This window comes from Neoarius graeffei, chromosome 27 (assembly GCF_027579695.1).
Source record: "Neoarius graeffei isolate fNeoGra1 chromosome 27, fNeoGra1.pri, whole genome shotgun sequence".
In the NCBI taxonomy this organism is placed as follows: Eukaryota; Metazoa; Chordata; class Actinopteri; order Siluriformes; family Ariidae; genus Neoarius; species Neoarius graeffei.
This window is the reverse complement of record NC_083595.1, coordinates 28301807-28318678: the sequence shown is the minus strand read 5'-3', so window position 1 is coordinate 28318678 and position 16872 is coordinate 28301807. Positions and strand designations below refer to the sequence as shown.

General features: G+C 42.8%; 1 protein-coding gene across 4 annotated transcripts in view; it reads right to left on the bottom strand.

Annotated features, from left to right (window-relative positions):
- Positions 1-1458: 1458 nt before the first annotated feature.
- The window catches only part of acsf3 (acyl-CoA synthetase family member 3), a 204578-nt gene continuing 189164 nt past the window's right edge, over positions 1459-16872 (bottom strand). For 2 of the 4 annotated variants that reach the window (XM_060911946.1, XM_060911947.1), the window contains exons 8-9: positions 15219-15330; positions 1463-2510 (exon numbers count right to left, since the gene is read on the bottom strand). In XM_060911946.1, coding sequence (XP_060767929.1) covers positions 2393-2510; positions 15219-15330 — 230 coding nt within the window. In that variant the 3' untranslated portion in view covers positions 1463-2392. Of the gene's footprint in view, positions 2511-5737; positions 7218-15218; positions 15331-16872 lie in introns of those variants that run through there. The other 2 variants (XM_060911944.1, XM_060911945.1) reach the window with 2 other exon arrangements.

Genomic DNA, 16872 nt, shown 5'->3' with positions numbered 1-16872 from the left:
TCTACGCAGCCATGATGCTGCAATTGATGCAGTATGTGGTTTGGCATTGTCATGTTGGAAAATGCAAGGTCTTCCCTGAAAGAGACGTCGTCTGGATGGGAGCATATGTTGCTCTAGAACCTGGATATACCTTTCAGCATTGATGGTGTCTTTCCAGATGTGTAAGCTGCCCATGCCACACGCACTAATACAACCCCATACCATCAGAGATGCAGGCTTCTGAACTGAGCGCCGATAACAACTTGGGTCGTCCTTCTCCTCTTTAGTCCGAATGACACGGCGTCCCTGATTTCCATAAAGAACTTCAAATTTTGATTCGTCTGACCACAGAACAGTTTTCCACTTTGCCACAGTCCATTTTAAATGAGCCTTGGCCCAGAGAAGACATCTGCGCTTCTGGATCATGTTTAGATACGGCTTCTTCTTTGAACTATAGAGTTTTAGCTGGCAACGGCGGATGGCACGGTGAATTGTGTTCACAGATAATGTTCTCTGGAAATATTCTTGAGCCCATTTTGTGATTTCCAATACAGAAGCATGCCTGTATGTGATGCAGTGCCGTCTAAGGGCCCGAAGATCACGGGCACCCAGTATGGTTTTCCGGCCTTGACCCTTACGCACAGAGATTCTTCCAGATTCTCTGAATCTTTTGATGATATTATGCACTGTAGATGATATGTTCAAACTCTTTGCAATTTTACACTGTCGAACTCCTTTCTGATATTGCTCCACTATTTGTCGGCGCAGAATTAGGGGGATTGGTGATCCTCTTCCCATCTTTACTTCTGAGAGCCGCTGCCACTCCAAGATGCTCTTTTTATACCCAGTCATGTTAATGACCTATTGCCAATTGACCTAATGAGTTGCAATTTGGTCCTCCAGCTGTTCCTTTTTTGTACCTTTAACTTTTCCAGCCTCTTATTGCCCCGTCCCAACTTTTTTGAGATGTGTTGCTGTCATGAAATTTCAAATGAGCTAATATTTGGCATGAAATTTCAAAATGTCTCACTTTCGACATGTGATATGTTGTCTATGTTCTATTGTGAGTACAATATCAGTTTTTGAGATTTGTAAATTATTGCATTCCGTTTTTATTTACAATTTGTACTCTGTCCCATCTTTTTTGGAATCAGGGCTGTAAGTATAAAAGGTAAAATCTTAACTATCTTGGAAGCCGTAGCCAATCAGCTGTTTTGTCATATTTGAATTCAACACACCAAATTTCATAACAAGCAGCCAACTCCATCTCTGAAGCAGACAACTTCTGAAAAATTGTTGACCAGTGTAGCCTTTAAAAATGCCTTTGACAAAAGAAGAATGTACTGAACTCATCCTCATAGCAACAGCACAAAGAACATTTAAAAGAACACATCTGAAGTACAATTACATCTGAAACACCAGATGTGTTCATACGAGTTCATCATGAGTGAGAGAGACAACTCTGTATGTGTTTATAGAGAAATGTAGAGGTGGTTTTGCTTAAAAAAAAAAAAAGTGCTAAATTCCCCTGTCCATGGAGACTTTTGGGACACTCTGTAGGGTCATCATGTTTTATTAAACAATTTATTTAACATGAAATGGGAAAAAAATAAACACTTGCAACGTGACATCTAAAAACTTGATTAAAGATTGTCTGTATGCATAGATTAAGATGATTACATCTGTATAGTGTATTATAATAAATGAAAAAATTAAACAATCTATCATTTCTATTTTCATATTTTGAACTCAATTTAAACATTGTGCAATTCATCCAAATATTTCCTTTTTATTTGATATACAGTCCATGCATATACAAATACACCTGCTCTTTTCTTATCCACACCATCTTTCCTTTCACTCCCAGATTCCCAGAGTTGTACAATTTCCTTTACAGCAAAGCATTCTGGGAAGCTGGAGGTCACCTTAGATGTGCCTGAAAGCAAATATAGCATCATTTGTTATGTTATTGGTCCACAATCAGACCGATTTACCCCGAAATCGATTTAAACCCCATTAATGAAGCTGACATTACAAAAGACAACTGGCCCGTGTTATTTCAACAATACATCAGTACTACAGCAGACGATATCAGAATAACACTTAAGCAATAAATTATGAAGTCTGATTTCAGAGCCTACCATTTTTAGTGCAAAAAAAAAATTAATTACTAAACTAAATCATTACTAAAACGGACCTTGAGAGATTTGCATCTTACTGGCGCTGAGAGCCGAGTGTTGTTGAGAGCTTAGTGCAAAGAAAAGTATTTACAGACAGAATAAAACACGTGTACAGGTGATGTGAGCTTGCAAGTATGGTTCCCTCTGATCATCGGAGATTTGGGTAAACTTGGAGCTTCCCCGAGTCTGGTGGTGTTCCTCTTCATGAACTGATCCTGGAGTGGAGGAAGGTGTCAGTGGGGGAAGAAGTGGCGCAGCAGGTCTTTCTTATTCACTTTCCCCATCTGGTTCCTAGGCATCTCCTCCACCACAATCAGCCCGGTGGGGATTGTATACGGGGCCATGTGTTCTCTGAAGGAAAAGAAAAAAACAAACCACACACACAAACTCTCATACTGCCCAATCCCTAAATTGTATCAGACCCCCATCTAAAACTATTCTGCGTCTCTGCAACTATAACAGATCTGCACAGCATAAAACACTATACTGCAATTGCATCATTATGTATTATGTTTGCAATAAGACACAATATATTACAGTGCAGTGCAAATGTTAGCACCCCCATGGCTTCAGGCTGGAAGGAGACAAAATCAAAAACGAGATGTGCATGTATCCTGTAAGAAGAAACAATGGAAAACTAAACCCAACTCTTCCTGACAGACAGGTAAGGGATGATATCGAACAAAATTTTAACAAGTGTGTGTGTGGGCATGCATTCGTATCAGTTATTTCAACAATGATCGGACCATTTCTGGTCTATGGTCTAAGAACCTGATCCCATCTGTGAAACATGGTGATGGTAGTATCATGATCTGGATGATTGATTTGCCATCATTGATGAAACAATGAATTCTGAATTATTCCAGCAAACTCTTGTGTGGACCTCTGGCTGATCCTCATGAGGAAAACTGTTTTTACAAAGTGCCAAAAGCTTTCCTTTGGTTCCTGAGATTAATGTTCAGGTGGAAGCACGGCATTAATTATCGGCTTTAATAATTATTTCAGGGGAAGGGGAAGGGTGGTGTAGTGGTTAGCACTGTCGCTTCACAGTAACAATGATTCTGGATTTGAGCCCAGTGGCCAAAAGGGACCTTTCTGTGTGGAGTTTGCATGTTCTCCCCGTGTCCGCGTGGGTTTCCGCCGAGTGCTCCGGTTTCCCCCACAGTCCAAAGACATGCAGGTTAGGTTAACTGGTGACTCTAAATTGACCGTAGGTGTGAATGTGAGTGTGAATGGTCGTTTGTGTCTGTGTGTCAGTCCTGCGATGACCTGGCGATTTGTCCAGGGTGTACCCCGCCTTTCGCCCGTAGTCAGCTGGGATAGGCTCCAGCTTGCCCGCGACCCTGCACAGGATAAGCGGTTACGGATAATGGATGGATGGAATCGTCCCTACAATGATTTTTTTTGAGTGCGGATGGGGATTTGGGATTAGCATGTACTGTAACTATAATAATAAACTGATAAAGAGACAAACAGAAGACACTGATACAGGAGAACAGCAGCTTATCTGCCCCAAAACTAATGCAAAATAAGAATTTTCTCAGCACGTCCCCAGATCATACACCCGGTTTTTGCATGCTGTGTTTTAGATTGCTGCAAGCCACACACCATTCAATTAATTCCATAAACAATAAAATTAGCATGAAAAGAAAAAAAAAAACAAAAAAAAACCCTGAGCTGAGTGCGGAGTTAATTAAATGCGTAGACTTTGTGAAGGCATGGTTGTTATGGTAAGTCCTGCAGCCTGGAGGTTTTTTTTTTTTAAATTTATTAAAAAAAGCATCTCACACTTTTTTTTTAAAACAGAGATTTTTTGTTTTGTTTCTTCAGCACATATCCCTTCCAGCACAGCATCTGTCTGCTTTCCTATTTTTTCTCTCTCGTATGTTCTGTACACATGCAATAAATTTACCTTTCACACGTTACGCTCACTGTCTGTCTGTTGCTGTGTGTCTTTGGGGCTCATCATATATTGTCTCTCTGCTGCTAATATAGCGGTGCTTGAAAGTTTGTGAACCCTTTAGAATTTTCTATATTTCTGTATAATTATGACTGAAAACGTCATCACATTTTCACACGCACACATCCTAAAAGATACACAGACAAAGAGAACCTACTTAAGCAAATGAGACAAAAATATTATATTTAGTTAAATTTTTTTTTTAAGGAAAATGGTCCAATTTTACATATCAGTGAGTGGTAAAAGAATGTGAACCTCTAAGATTAGCAGTTAATTTGAAGGTGAAATGAGAGTCAGGTGTTTTCAAACGATGCGATGATGATGTGTTGAGTGGACACTGTGTTTTATTTCAAGAACAGGGATCTGTCAAAGTCTGATCTTCACAACACATGTTTGTGGAAGTGGATCATTGCATACATGAACAAAGGAGATTTCTGAGGACCTCAGAAAGACTTCTTGATGCTCATTAGGCTGGAAAAGGTTACAAAACCATCTCTAAAGGGTTTGGACTCCACCAATTCAGAGAGATAGAGGAAATGTAATATCATGGTTACCCTCCCCAGTAGAGGTCAACCAACAAAGATCACTCCAAGAGCAAGGCATTTACTGTAATGGTCTGCAAGGTCTCAAAGGAACTCCCGATAACTTCTAAGCAACTAAAGGCCTCTCTCACGTTGGCTAATGTTAATGTTCACGAGTCCAACATCAGGAGAACACTGAACAGCAACGGTGTGCATGGCAGGGTTGTAAGAAGAAAGCCACTGCTCTCCAAAAAAACATTGCTGCCCGACTACAGTTTGATAAAGATCACGTGGACAAGCCAGAAGGCTATTGGAAACATTCTGTGGCTGGATGAGACCAAAATAGAACTTTTTGGTTTATACAAGAAGCGTTATGTTTGGAGAAATGAAACACTGCATTCCAGCATAAGAACCTTATCCCATCTGTGAAACATGGTGGTGGTAGTATCATGATCTGGACCCGTTTTGCTGCATCTGGGCCAGGATGGCTTGCCATCACTGATGGAACAATGAATTCTGAATTATTCCAGCGAATTCTAAAGGAAAATGTCAAGACATCTGTACATGACCTGGAGAGAAAGTGGGTCATGGAGCAAGACAGCGTCCTTCAGCAGCACACAAGTCCATCACTCCAATGACGTCACTCCCAGTGTTTTCCTGCTGACTAGACATGCATTGTGAAAATGGTGAACAGGTTCAAAATTAAAATTCTTTTGATTAACTTGTGTATTTTTGTGTGGATGTGCCCATATAATATCTCATCTCATCTCATTATCTCTAGCCGCTTTATCTTTCTACAGGGTTGCAGGCAAGCTGGAGCCTATCCCAGCTGACTACGGGCGAAAGGCGGGGTACACCCTGGACAAGTCGCCAGGTCATCACAGGGCTAACACATAGACACAGACAACCATTCACACTCACATTCACACCTACGGTCAATTTAGAGTCACCCGTTAACCTAACCTGCATGTCTTTGGACTGTGGGGGAAACCGGAGCACCCGGAGGAAACCCACGCGGACACGGGGAGAACATGCAAACTCCACACAGAAAGGCCCTCGCCGGCCCCGGGGCTCGAACCCAGGACCTTCTTGCTGTGAGGCGACAGCGCTAACCACTACACCACCGTGCCGCCCCCCCCATATAATATAAAGAACATTACACAGTGGTGCAAAGATATGAGGTTTATCTTCTCGTGTTGAAAAATATTTCACTTGTTCACTTTACTCACTCGTGATATGTCCATTACCACTCAAAGATAAACTTCATATGTTTGTGCAACTGTGTAATATCCCCCATATACAAGCCTTTTTTAATGTGTAGATTGTTTGCATGGACTATGTAACTATGTATGGTTAAGAGCTTATGAACACCACGTTTGCTTCAGTGATGAAGATGCTTCAGGCACATGTTAGAAATAGAATTGATTCAAAGCAACAGTAAATAAAAATACAGCATGTTGTGTGTGTGTGCGCGCATTAAATACAGTTTTACAACCTTGTCAATGTCTTACCAAAATTACTGAATATACGCACAAAAAGTACACATAAGGAAAACTGTCTAAATCCTCTCAGTTAGGAAAAAAACAACCGCATTACAGCATCTTCCTTGGAAATCGCAGGATAGTTTCAGTATTCTCCAGCACGTCTGGATCATATTTCCCCATATCAATGCACCTCAGTGTATACCAGACCAATAGCAAGCACCCTCACCCCAGTTTAATACAAAGTCCCTGTCTGTCATGCATATTATCCACAGTCTGTGCTCAAAACGGGTTTAATTCCATTTAGAATTGGACATTTAAGACAGTTTATTACTAATTAACGCCTTTAATTCTTAAAATGCAATTTCAGCTAAATGAATGTTCTAATCATCCTGTGTGGAGCTGCAGTAATACACACAGAAGTAGCTCACTAAGATGTGTTTGTGTGTAATACACTACCTCGGGCTATGCTGACAGGAGCAAGGACAGGTCAACACCACAACTTCTCAAGCGTATACACTCATGCAAACAAACAGATACACACACACACACACACCACCAACAAAACACAGCCAGGGCACTCGGATCCCTACACCATACGGAGCTTTTTGTAAGCATTCAGAGGTACTCAAATGTGCAAGAAAAAGACATACTGTAAATAAATTGATGCAGAAAGAGAGAGAGAGAGAGAGAGAGAGAAATTTGTAGCTGTTTCCTAATAGTTTTGTATCTGAGGCACAACACAGGTGAGTAAAATCATCAAAAGGAAACTAAAAAACCCAAAGATATTAAACAGAAAGAGCTAAAAGATGTGGGGTTTAAAAAAAACAACAACAAACAAACCAGTAGCTCATGCCCACGTGCAGTGTTTGTGAGCCGAGAGCCATTTTAGCTGCATCCCTTCATTCATCGCTGCCCCGACGATCAGCACACAGCTGCTGAGTTGCACACGAGCCGCTGTTGATGTGTGCGAGTGAAACCAAAGTGTACTCACTCAAAAAGCTGTGTTCTTGAACATCTCCATCGATTTGGCAGTGGCCCAGAGGGACCATCAGCCTCCTGCGTGATTCAACACGCTCCACGCTCTGACGCAAGCCTGCGCACCGCAGCACACACACGCACCGTTTTAACTCAGTGCTGCATACATCGAAGTAAACACATTTCATCATAGTGTTTCATCAGCTGACAGATTGAGATTGAGGATTTGGAGCATGAGAAACAAAGTTAACAAATATACTAAGTGGAGAACTTGGAGAACTTCCCAGAGAGGAAGAACATGGACCTGCGCTAGGATACTGAAGATTAGAGTTGAAAACGTTTCTCAAATGAGCAGTGAAACAATGACTAAATGACTGAAACATTCACACACTTTGAGTACAACGTTTTCCAGACACGATGTTCAACGACACACCAGTCAGAACACACCACCTGACACTGCACGCAACTTTGGGGTTGTTCTGGACAACCGACCATCCTTCTGTCCTTATGCTGGATTCTCCTTTCCAACATCAGGAGGATCTGGACATTTGAATCCATGAAGATCACTCAAGACTCAGTTACTGGAACCTGTCTACTCCTGCATGCTAAGCTGCCCCGTGCAACTGATCCAGAATGCAGCAAGGAGACAAGCTCTCCAACACTACGTATGTCACTACTGAGTCCCTTCCGCTAGCTTCCTAAAGCTGCGACATCAGATTTTAAACCCTGATGCCTGCCTATAAAGCCAAAAACAGAAGCCAACCTTAAAGTACTCATCATTAAACTAAACCAAGACAAAGTGATGGATATGTTCCAGTTTTTCAATAGGGTGTATGAATTTGTTTCTTGTAGCACTGCACTGCTAGAATGATCCACCTTATTGTCAGATAAAAAGCTTGTTCATCGCTCAGCAAGCCCTGCCCACTATCAACAGGGCAAATAACATGAGAGAGGGTTAACACTTGCTAGTTCAGCGCTCAGCAAGCCCCGCCCACTATCAACAGAGCAATGAACATAGCGTGTCACTTCCTTCTCCGGGTGGAGTCTTGCCAAATGACGATTGAAGTTCGAGGTTGTCCCCGTCGTCTCCTCGATAGTTCTTCTACATATGGAACACATATTATAGCAGTGCATTTTTTCTCCACTGCACAAGAAGTCTGTATAAGCAAAGCGGACAATCCTGGGGCGTTCTCTCCAGGCATTTTAGCGCCATTAACGTTAGTTTGTTCCTGAACATGACATATGAACAGGTGAATGTGCATTCTCTTGCACAAAATTAGTATAAAAATTAATGTAGATATAAATATTTTATGCCAAATTATCATGGCGTGTTACAAAAAATAAAGAAAAAATCCGAGTCCTTGTCTTCAATTTATGAGTCCGAATGCAGTTAATGCACGAGTCCGAGTCCAAATCTGAGTCATCAGTGCTCAAGTCCAAGTTAAGTCACGAGTCCTTAAAATTAGGGCACGAGTTGGACTCAAGTACTACAAGCCTGCCTGGACTTCTGCTAGCTTGGCAATAATATATCGCTACAAACACATCCGAGCCTTTGTTCCTGAGCCTGATAAGGACATAATGTGCCCTAAACAAGATGTGCTGCCTCCAGATGGGTCAGAGGATGAAGAGATACAGGTGCAGGTACATAAAGGACAAGAAGGACAGAGTCGAGGTAATGGCCGTGGCTGCAGAAGCAGGCATGGTCATGGGTATGTCCGTGTCCATGGCAGAGGGGTTCAAACACAGGGGACTTTTGCTCTTAGTCATGAACCATAGGCATCATCTTCAAGGAATGTTACAATTTTGGAACTTTTGAACTGTATATTGAGAGGAATGCATGGAGGATACAAGGGGAAAAATCCTGTTAAAAAAAGAAATCTACATTTTATATATATATGTTAATAACATGTTCCTCAAAAGGTAGAGTGAAAAAGTTTGGTGTGTGCATCTGGGAAACTCTAATAAATACAGTGGTGCTTGAAAGTTTGTGAACCCTTTAGAATTTTCTACATTTCTGTATAAATATGACCTAAAACATCGTCAGATTTTCACACAGGTCCTAAAAGTAGATAAAGAGAACCCAGTTAAACAATTGAGACAAAAATATTATACTTGCTCATTTATTTATTGGGGAAAATAATCCAATATTACATATTTGTGAGTGGCAAAAGTATGTGAACCTCTAGGATTAGCAGTTAATGTGAAGGTGAAATTAGAGTCAGGTGTTTTCAATCAATGGGATGACAATCAGGTGTGAGTGGGCACCCTGTTTTATTTAAAGAACAGGGATCCATCAAAGTCTGATCTTCACAACACATGTTTGTGGAAGTGTATCATGGCACAAACAAAGGAGATTTCTGAGGACCTCAGAAAAAGCGTTGTTGATGCTCATCAGGCTGGAAAAGGTTACAAAACCATCTCTAAAGAGTTTGGGCTCTACCAATCCACAGTCAGACAGACTGTGTACAAATGGAGGAAATTCAAGACCATTGTTACCCTCCCCAGGAGTGGTCGACCAACAAAGATCACTCCAAGAGCAAGGCATGTAATAGTCAGCGAGGTCACAAAGGACCCCAGGGTAACTTCTAAGCAACTGAAGGCCTCTCTCACATTGGCTAATGTTAATGTTCATGAGTCCACCATCAGGAGAAAACTGAACAACAATGGTGTGCATGGCAGGGTTGCAAGGAGAAAGCCACTGCTCCCCAAAAAGAACATTGCTGCTCATCTGCAGTTTGCTAAAGATCATGTGGACAAGCCAGAAGGCTACTGGAAAAATGTTTTGTGGACGGATGAGACCAAAATAGAACTTTTTGGTTTAAATGAGAAGCATTATATTTGGAGAAAGAAAAACACTGCATTCCAGCATAAGAACCTTATCCCATCTGTGAAACATGGTGGTGGTAGTATCATGGTTTGGGCCTGTTTTGCTGCATCTGGGCCAGGACGGCTTGCCATCATTGATGGAACAATGAATTCTAAATTATACCAGCGAATTCTAAAGGAAAATGTCAGGACATCTGTCCATGAACCGAATCTCAAGAGAAGGTGGGTCATGCAGCAAGACAACGACCCTAAGCACACAAGTCGTTCTATAACCCCGATTCCAAAAAAGTTGGGACAAAGTACAAATTGTAAATAAAAACGGAATGCAATAATTTACAAATCTCAAAAACTGATATTGTATTCACAATAGAACATAGACAACATATTAAATGTTGAAAGTGAGAGATTTTGAAATTTCATGCCAAATATTGGCTCATTTGAAATTTCATGACAGCAACACATCTCAAAAAAGTTGGGACAGGGGCAATAAAAGGCTGGAAAAGTGAAAGGTACAAGAAAGGAACAGCTGGAGGACCAAATTACAACTCATTAGGTCAATTGGCAATAGGTCATTAACATGACTGGGTATAAAAAGAGCATCTTGGAATGGCAGCGGCTCTCAGAAGTAAAGATGGGAAGAGGATCACTAATCCCCCTAATTCTGCGCCGACAAATAGTGGAGCAATATCAGAAAGGAGTTCGACAGTGTAAAATTGCAAAGAGTTTGAACATATCATCTACAGTGCATAATATCATCAAAAGATTCAGAGAATCTGGAAGAATCTCTGTGCGTAAGGGTCAAGGCCGGAAAACCATACTGGGTGCCCGTGATCTTCGGGCCCTTAGACTACACTGCATCACATACAGGCATGCTTCTGTATTGGAAATCACAAAATGGGCTCAAGAATATTTCCAGAGAACATTATCTGTGAACACAATTCACCGTGCCATCCGCTGTTGCCAGCTAAAACTCTATAGTTCAAAGAAGAAGCCATATCTAAACGTGATCCAGAAGCGCAGACGTCTTCTCTGGGCCAAGGCTCATTTAAAATGGACTGTGGCAAAGTAGAAAACTGTTCTGTGGTCAGACAAATCAAAATTTGAAATTCTTTATGGAAATCAGGGACGCCGTGTCATTTGGACTAAAGAAGAGAAGGACGACCCAAGTTGTTATCAGCGCTCAGTTCAGAAGCCTGAATCTCTGATGGTATGGGGTTGCATTAGTGTGTGTGGCATGGGCAGCTTACACATCTGGAAAGATACCATCAATGCTGAAAGGTATATCCAGGTTCTAGAGCAACATATGCTCCCATCCAGACGACGTCTCTTTCAGGGAAGATCTTGCATTTTCCAACATGACAATGCCAAACCACATACTGCATCAATTACAGCATCATGGCTGCGTAGAAGAAGGGTCCGGATACTGAACTGGCCAGCCTGCAGTCCAGCTCTTTCACCCACAGAAAACATTTGGCGCATCATAAAACGGAAGATACGACAAAAAAGACCTAAGACAGTTGAACGACTAGAATCCTTCATTAGACAAGAATGGGTTAACATTCCTATCTCTAAACTTGAGCAACTTGTCTCCTCAGTCCCCAGACATTAACAGACTGTTGTAAAGAGAAAAGGGGATGTCTCACAGTGGTAAACATGGCCTTGTCCCAACTTTTTTGAGATGTGTTGTTGTCATGAAATTTAAAATCACCTAATTTTTCTCTTTAAATGATACATTTTCTCAGTTTAAACATTTGATATTTCATCTATGTTCTATTTTGAATAAAATATGGAATTTTGAAACTTCCACATCATTGCATTCCGTTTTTATTTACAATTTGTACTTTGTCCCAACTTTTTTGGAATCGGGGTTGTACCAAAGAATAGTTAAAGAAGAATAACGTTAATGTTTTGGAATGGCCAAGTCAAAGTCCTGACCTTAATCCAATCGAAATGTTATGGAAGGACCTGAAGTGAGCAGTTCATGTGAGGAAACCCACCAACATCCCAGAGTTGAAGCTGTTCTGTATGGAGGAATGGGCTAAAATTCCTCCAAGCCAGTGTGCAGGACTGATCAACAGTTACCGGAAACGTTTAGTTGCAGTTATTGCTGCACAAGGGGGTCACACCAGATACTGAAAGCTAAGGTTCACATACTTTTGCCACTCACAGATATGTAATATTGGATCATTTTCCTCAATAAATAAATGACCAAGTATAATATTTTTGTCTCATTTGTTTAACTGGGTTCCTCTTTATCTACTTTTAGGACTTGTGTGAAAATCTGGTGATGTTTTAGGTCATATTTATACAGAAATATAGAAAATTTTAAACGGTTCACAAACTTTCAAGCACCACTGTATGTGCCCCAAATTTCATTTTAATATCTTTTTTGAAATATGCATTGCTAAAGAGTTCATATAGTCAATCTCGCAAGCAGATTTCTCCATTTCTGACTTTTCATAAAAAGTAACATCTGACTACTTCAAATGCCCATATCTCAGTGATATACTGGTCAAATTTAATGATCTGTGCATCACTGGAAAGCTTTTTAATGGCCTTTCATGAAAACACAATCAGTTAATTTTGAAAAGTTGACTCATGTGACTAGTTTTGTAATGGCGAGTCACATACAGACATCTATAACAATGCCAATCCAAGGAGAATTGACGAGAACGTCAAGAACAAAATAGCTCATGTGGCCTGCCATCAAAACAACCATGACTACCAAAATATCAGACAGAACTGAAATGTGATGATGTGAGAGAGGACCAACCTCCATGTCAAATTGTTTACAACAGGAAAATCAACAAAGGACTCAATTTTATTCCCCAAGGAAAGATCAACCTAAAACATCGATCAGAACTGAATTCGCATGATCAATGAGAGACGAGCTACAATTCAAGTCAGAAGAAAATGTGTGAAGTTGACCTAATTACTAATTTGTTTTGCAAAAATTTGACAATACAGTGACCAAGTTTTGTGCAGAAGGTCGAGTTCTTTCAAATAAAACAATCAGAACTGAAATACAGTGAGAACTCAGGGAGGGAGGAGACATGATTCAACTGAAAATAAACAAAGTTGTAAACAAATTGTTTGCAACAAGAAAATCAACAAACAAACGACCAAGTTTTGTTCCCCTGAGGCAAGATCTACCCAAAACATCGATCGGAACTGGAATCGGATGATAAATGAGAGGGGAGATAAAATTTTAGTGGCCTGGAAAATTTGTTAATTTGGCCTAATTAGTAACTCGTTAGCAAAATATTTGACAAAACAACAACCAAGTTTTGTGCGGAGTGATGAGTTCTTTCAAACAAAACAATTGGAATGGAAATCCGTGGAGAACTGATGAAGGAGATACGATGTAACTGAATTGTGGACGACGGACGGATGCCACGGCAACAGCTCATCAGCCTTATGGCCAGATGATCTAAAAAGGAAGATACTTTTACAACTGGGATGATATTTGTGGGCGGCACGGTGGTGTAGTGGTTAGCGCTGTTGCCTCACAGCAAGAAGGTCCGGGTTCGAGCCCCGTGGCCGGCGAGGGCCTTTCTGTGCGGAGTTTGCATGTTCTCCCCGTGTCCGCGTGGGTTTCCTCCGGGTGCTCCGGTTTCCCCCACAGTCCAAAGACATGCAAGTTAGGTTAACTGGTGACTCTAAATTGACCGTAGGTGTGAATGTGAGTGTGAATGGTTGTCTGTGTCTATGTGTCAGCCCTGTGATGACCTGGCGACTTGTCCAGGGTGTACCCTGCCTTTCGCCTGTAGTCAGCTGGGATAGGCTCCAGCTTGCCTGTGACCCTGTAGAAGGATAAAGTGGCTAGAGATAATGAGATGAGATGATATTTGTATTTTATTTTTTTCGCGGTCCAGATCCTGTGCTCTGATTGGCTGGCGAGTGGGTCCGTATCCTACAGTACGGACCCCAGTTACGGACCTCTGGTGACTTGCTCATTCACAACAACAACAAACATAGTAGCATTTTTTTTCAACATTTATCTTTTTTTGCTAAAATTTATTTATAAGATTATCAAAAATCTTATAAATTTCTGCCAGCATTTCTCAGGAGAACAGCATTAATTTTACAGCATGGATAGTGATAACGACAGTATTCACAGCGAAAGTGAGTTTTACTACCCTGAGGAAGAAGAAATAAAAGAAAACATTTCAGGAGAAAGCTAAAAACCTCTAACTCCTGCTAACACCAAGCAAAAACATGGCTGAATCCTGAATGACTCCTCTTTGTATAAATAGGGGACTACATAGGCGGCAAAATGTAGTTTTTTTCCTGCCATGGAAGTGCACTTGTATACCGAGGAGGAAGCAATTTGCATTACAGCTGTGAATGAGGATTCAAAATAGCATTAATTTTACAGCATGGATAGCGATAACGACAGTGTTCACAGCGAAAGCGAGTTTTACTACCCTGAGGAAGATAAAATAAAAGAAAACATTTCAGGAGAAAGCTAAAAACCTCTAACTTGCTAACAGTTTGATCTCATTAGTTAATGAGGCCCATTTTGGGCCATGTTATCCTAATACATAATATTACGTTAGGTAAAAACTTTAAACCAGTACAATCTCTTCTTCAAAGTTTCACCAAATGGCTTTATTTATGTAATATAAAGGTCATAATACTGTATAACTTTGGTCGAGCAAAAACACCGAGCAAAAACATGGCTGAATCCTGAATGACTCCTATTTGTATAAATAGGGGACTATATAGGCGGCAAAATGTAGTTTTTTTCCTGCCATGGAAGTGCACTTGTACTCGTATACTGAGGAGGAAGCAATCTGCATTACAGCCGTGACTGAGAATTCAAAATGGCGGCTCGGCTCTCCCTTTCGGGCGCTCTCGTTTTCTGTTAGAATTTGGTAAAGAAAAAAAAAATTATTTACCAGCTTAAGGTCAGTCCGTATGGTGAAATACCGTGACCTCGGGCTTGAATACTGACCTCGGCCCAGAGGGCCTTGCTCAGTACTTTCAAGACCTCGGTCATGGTATTTCACCATATGGACCTCCCAGCTGGTAAATAACACATTTATTTTAACTCAAGAAATGGAACCAAATTGCATCCCACCTCAGCATATTTCCAAAGATACCAGAACAATGGTGATGGTATCAATGGTGACAATACGGCACCGGAACGGACCTGGATTGTTTCAGGCTTCTGTTTATATTTTTCTGGCATGTTAATTAGCTTCACCTATCAGGCATCTCATACAGCACATTTAGTTGAACAGATGGGTGTGGTCAGTAAGGGGAAGGTGATGTTTCAGAAAGGAGTTACCTGGCCCAGGCCTTCAGCTCAGGAAGACCGATTGTCTTCCCACTCTTCATCTGCACAACCGCTACAACCTTCTGCCCCCAGGTGGAGTCCCGTACCCCAATTACAGCCACATCTTACAAATAGAAAGAAAAAACATACAAGTTCTAATGTCTACTTATGATTTCTGTCATTGGTTACTTTAAAATTGTGGCAGCAGGGGCGTGGTCAAGCATCGGTCTGTGACCGGAGGGCGGAGTCAGGGAAGGTAAGTGGCAGAATCACTGCACCTGATGTTAACGTGTGTTTGTGTGTCTTCCCCAGTGACCGCGCCCTATTTAAGGAGAGAGCGAGAGCAGAGGAGAGCTCTCTCCCGAACCAGACACCAGATGTGTGTGCGCGTGAGTGCCTGTCTATGTGTTTTCTGAAAGACCACTGAAAAGTGTGAAAAATAAAAAGGTTTACAAAACTTAGTTCTGTCCTGCCGTCTTCTGTGCTCCTCCCACTCTTACGAACTGCCACAGTGGTGCCGAAACCCGGGACGTGGAGTGCAGAAGAAAGAACAGCCCCATGGAGTCCTCCCCTTTCACCGACCTGGTCCACGCCCTCGCCACGGCCCAGCAGAGCCAGCACCAGGCACTAGTTGCCCTCTGGAAGGAGCAAGAGCAACAGTTCTAGGCCCTGGTGTTGGCTTAGCAGGAAGATCGACAGGCGTTCTGGCACCTCCTCGCGTTGGCGGGGTCCACCACCTCCACTGCCGCGGGCCCTTCTCACCTCATCCTAACAAAGATGGGCCTGCAGGACGACCCCGAGGCCTTCCTCACGCTCTTTGAGCAGGTAGCAGAGACCTTGGGATGGCCGGTGGAACAGCGCGCGGTGCACCTCCTCCCCCTGCTAACGGGCGAGACGCAGCTGGCCGCGCTACAGCTCCCCGCCGACCGCTGGCTGGCCTATGCGGACCTTCGCCGGGCCATCCTCCAGCGTGTGGAGCGCACCCCTGAGCAACAGCGAAAGCGCTTCCGCGCTTTGCGCTTGGAGGAAGTCGGCCGGCCGTTCGTGTTTGGCCAGCAACCCCGGGCCGCCTGCTGGCGGTGGTTGAGGGCCGACAACCGCGATGCCGAGGGAATCATTGATCAGGTGGTACTGGAGCAGTTCATCGCTCGCCTACCAGCAGGAACCGCAGAGTGGGTCAAGTGCCACCACCCGGCGTCGCTGGATCAGGCAATCGAGCTGGCGGAGGACCATTTGGCGGCTGTCCCGACGGCAGGACAGCAGACAACCTCTTCTTCCCTCTTCTCTCTCTCTCTCCTCCTGTGTCTCATCCTCGCCCCATTCCCCCACCGCAGAGGTGGGGGCCGGCGCCACCCCAGCCGGCCCACCGCACCCACGGTGCCCTCCCGTTTCTCCCTTCTGTGTCTGTCTCTCCCCCCCCTCAGGTGAGTGAGCCCCAGAGCACCAGTGGAGAGAGGAAGCCCAGGCCGGTTTGCTGGCGCTGCGGGGAGCCGGGCCACCTCCAACAGCAGTGCTCGGTAATGGAGGTGGGCGCGGTGGTTTGGATCCCCGACACACCAGGAGCCGCCCTCGATCGGGCCGGAGCGTATCGCATACCGGTGAGTGTCCAAGCGGATACATATCAGGCGTTGGTGGACTCTGGCTGTAATCAGACCTCAATCCACCA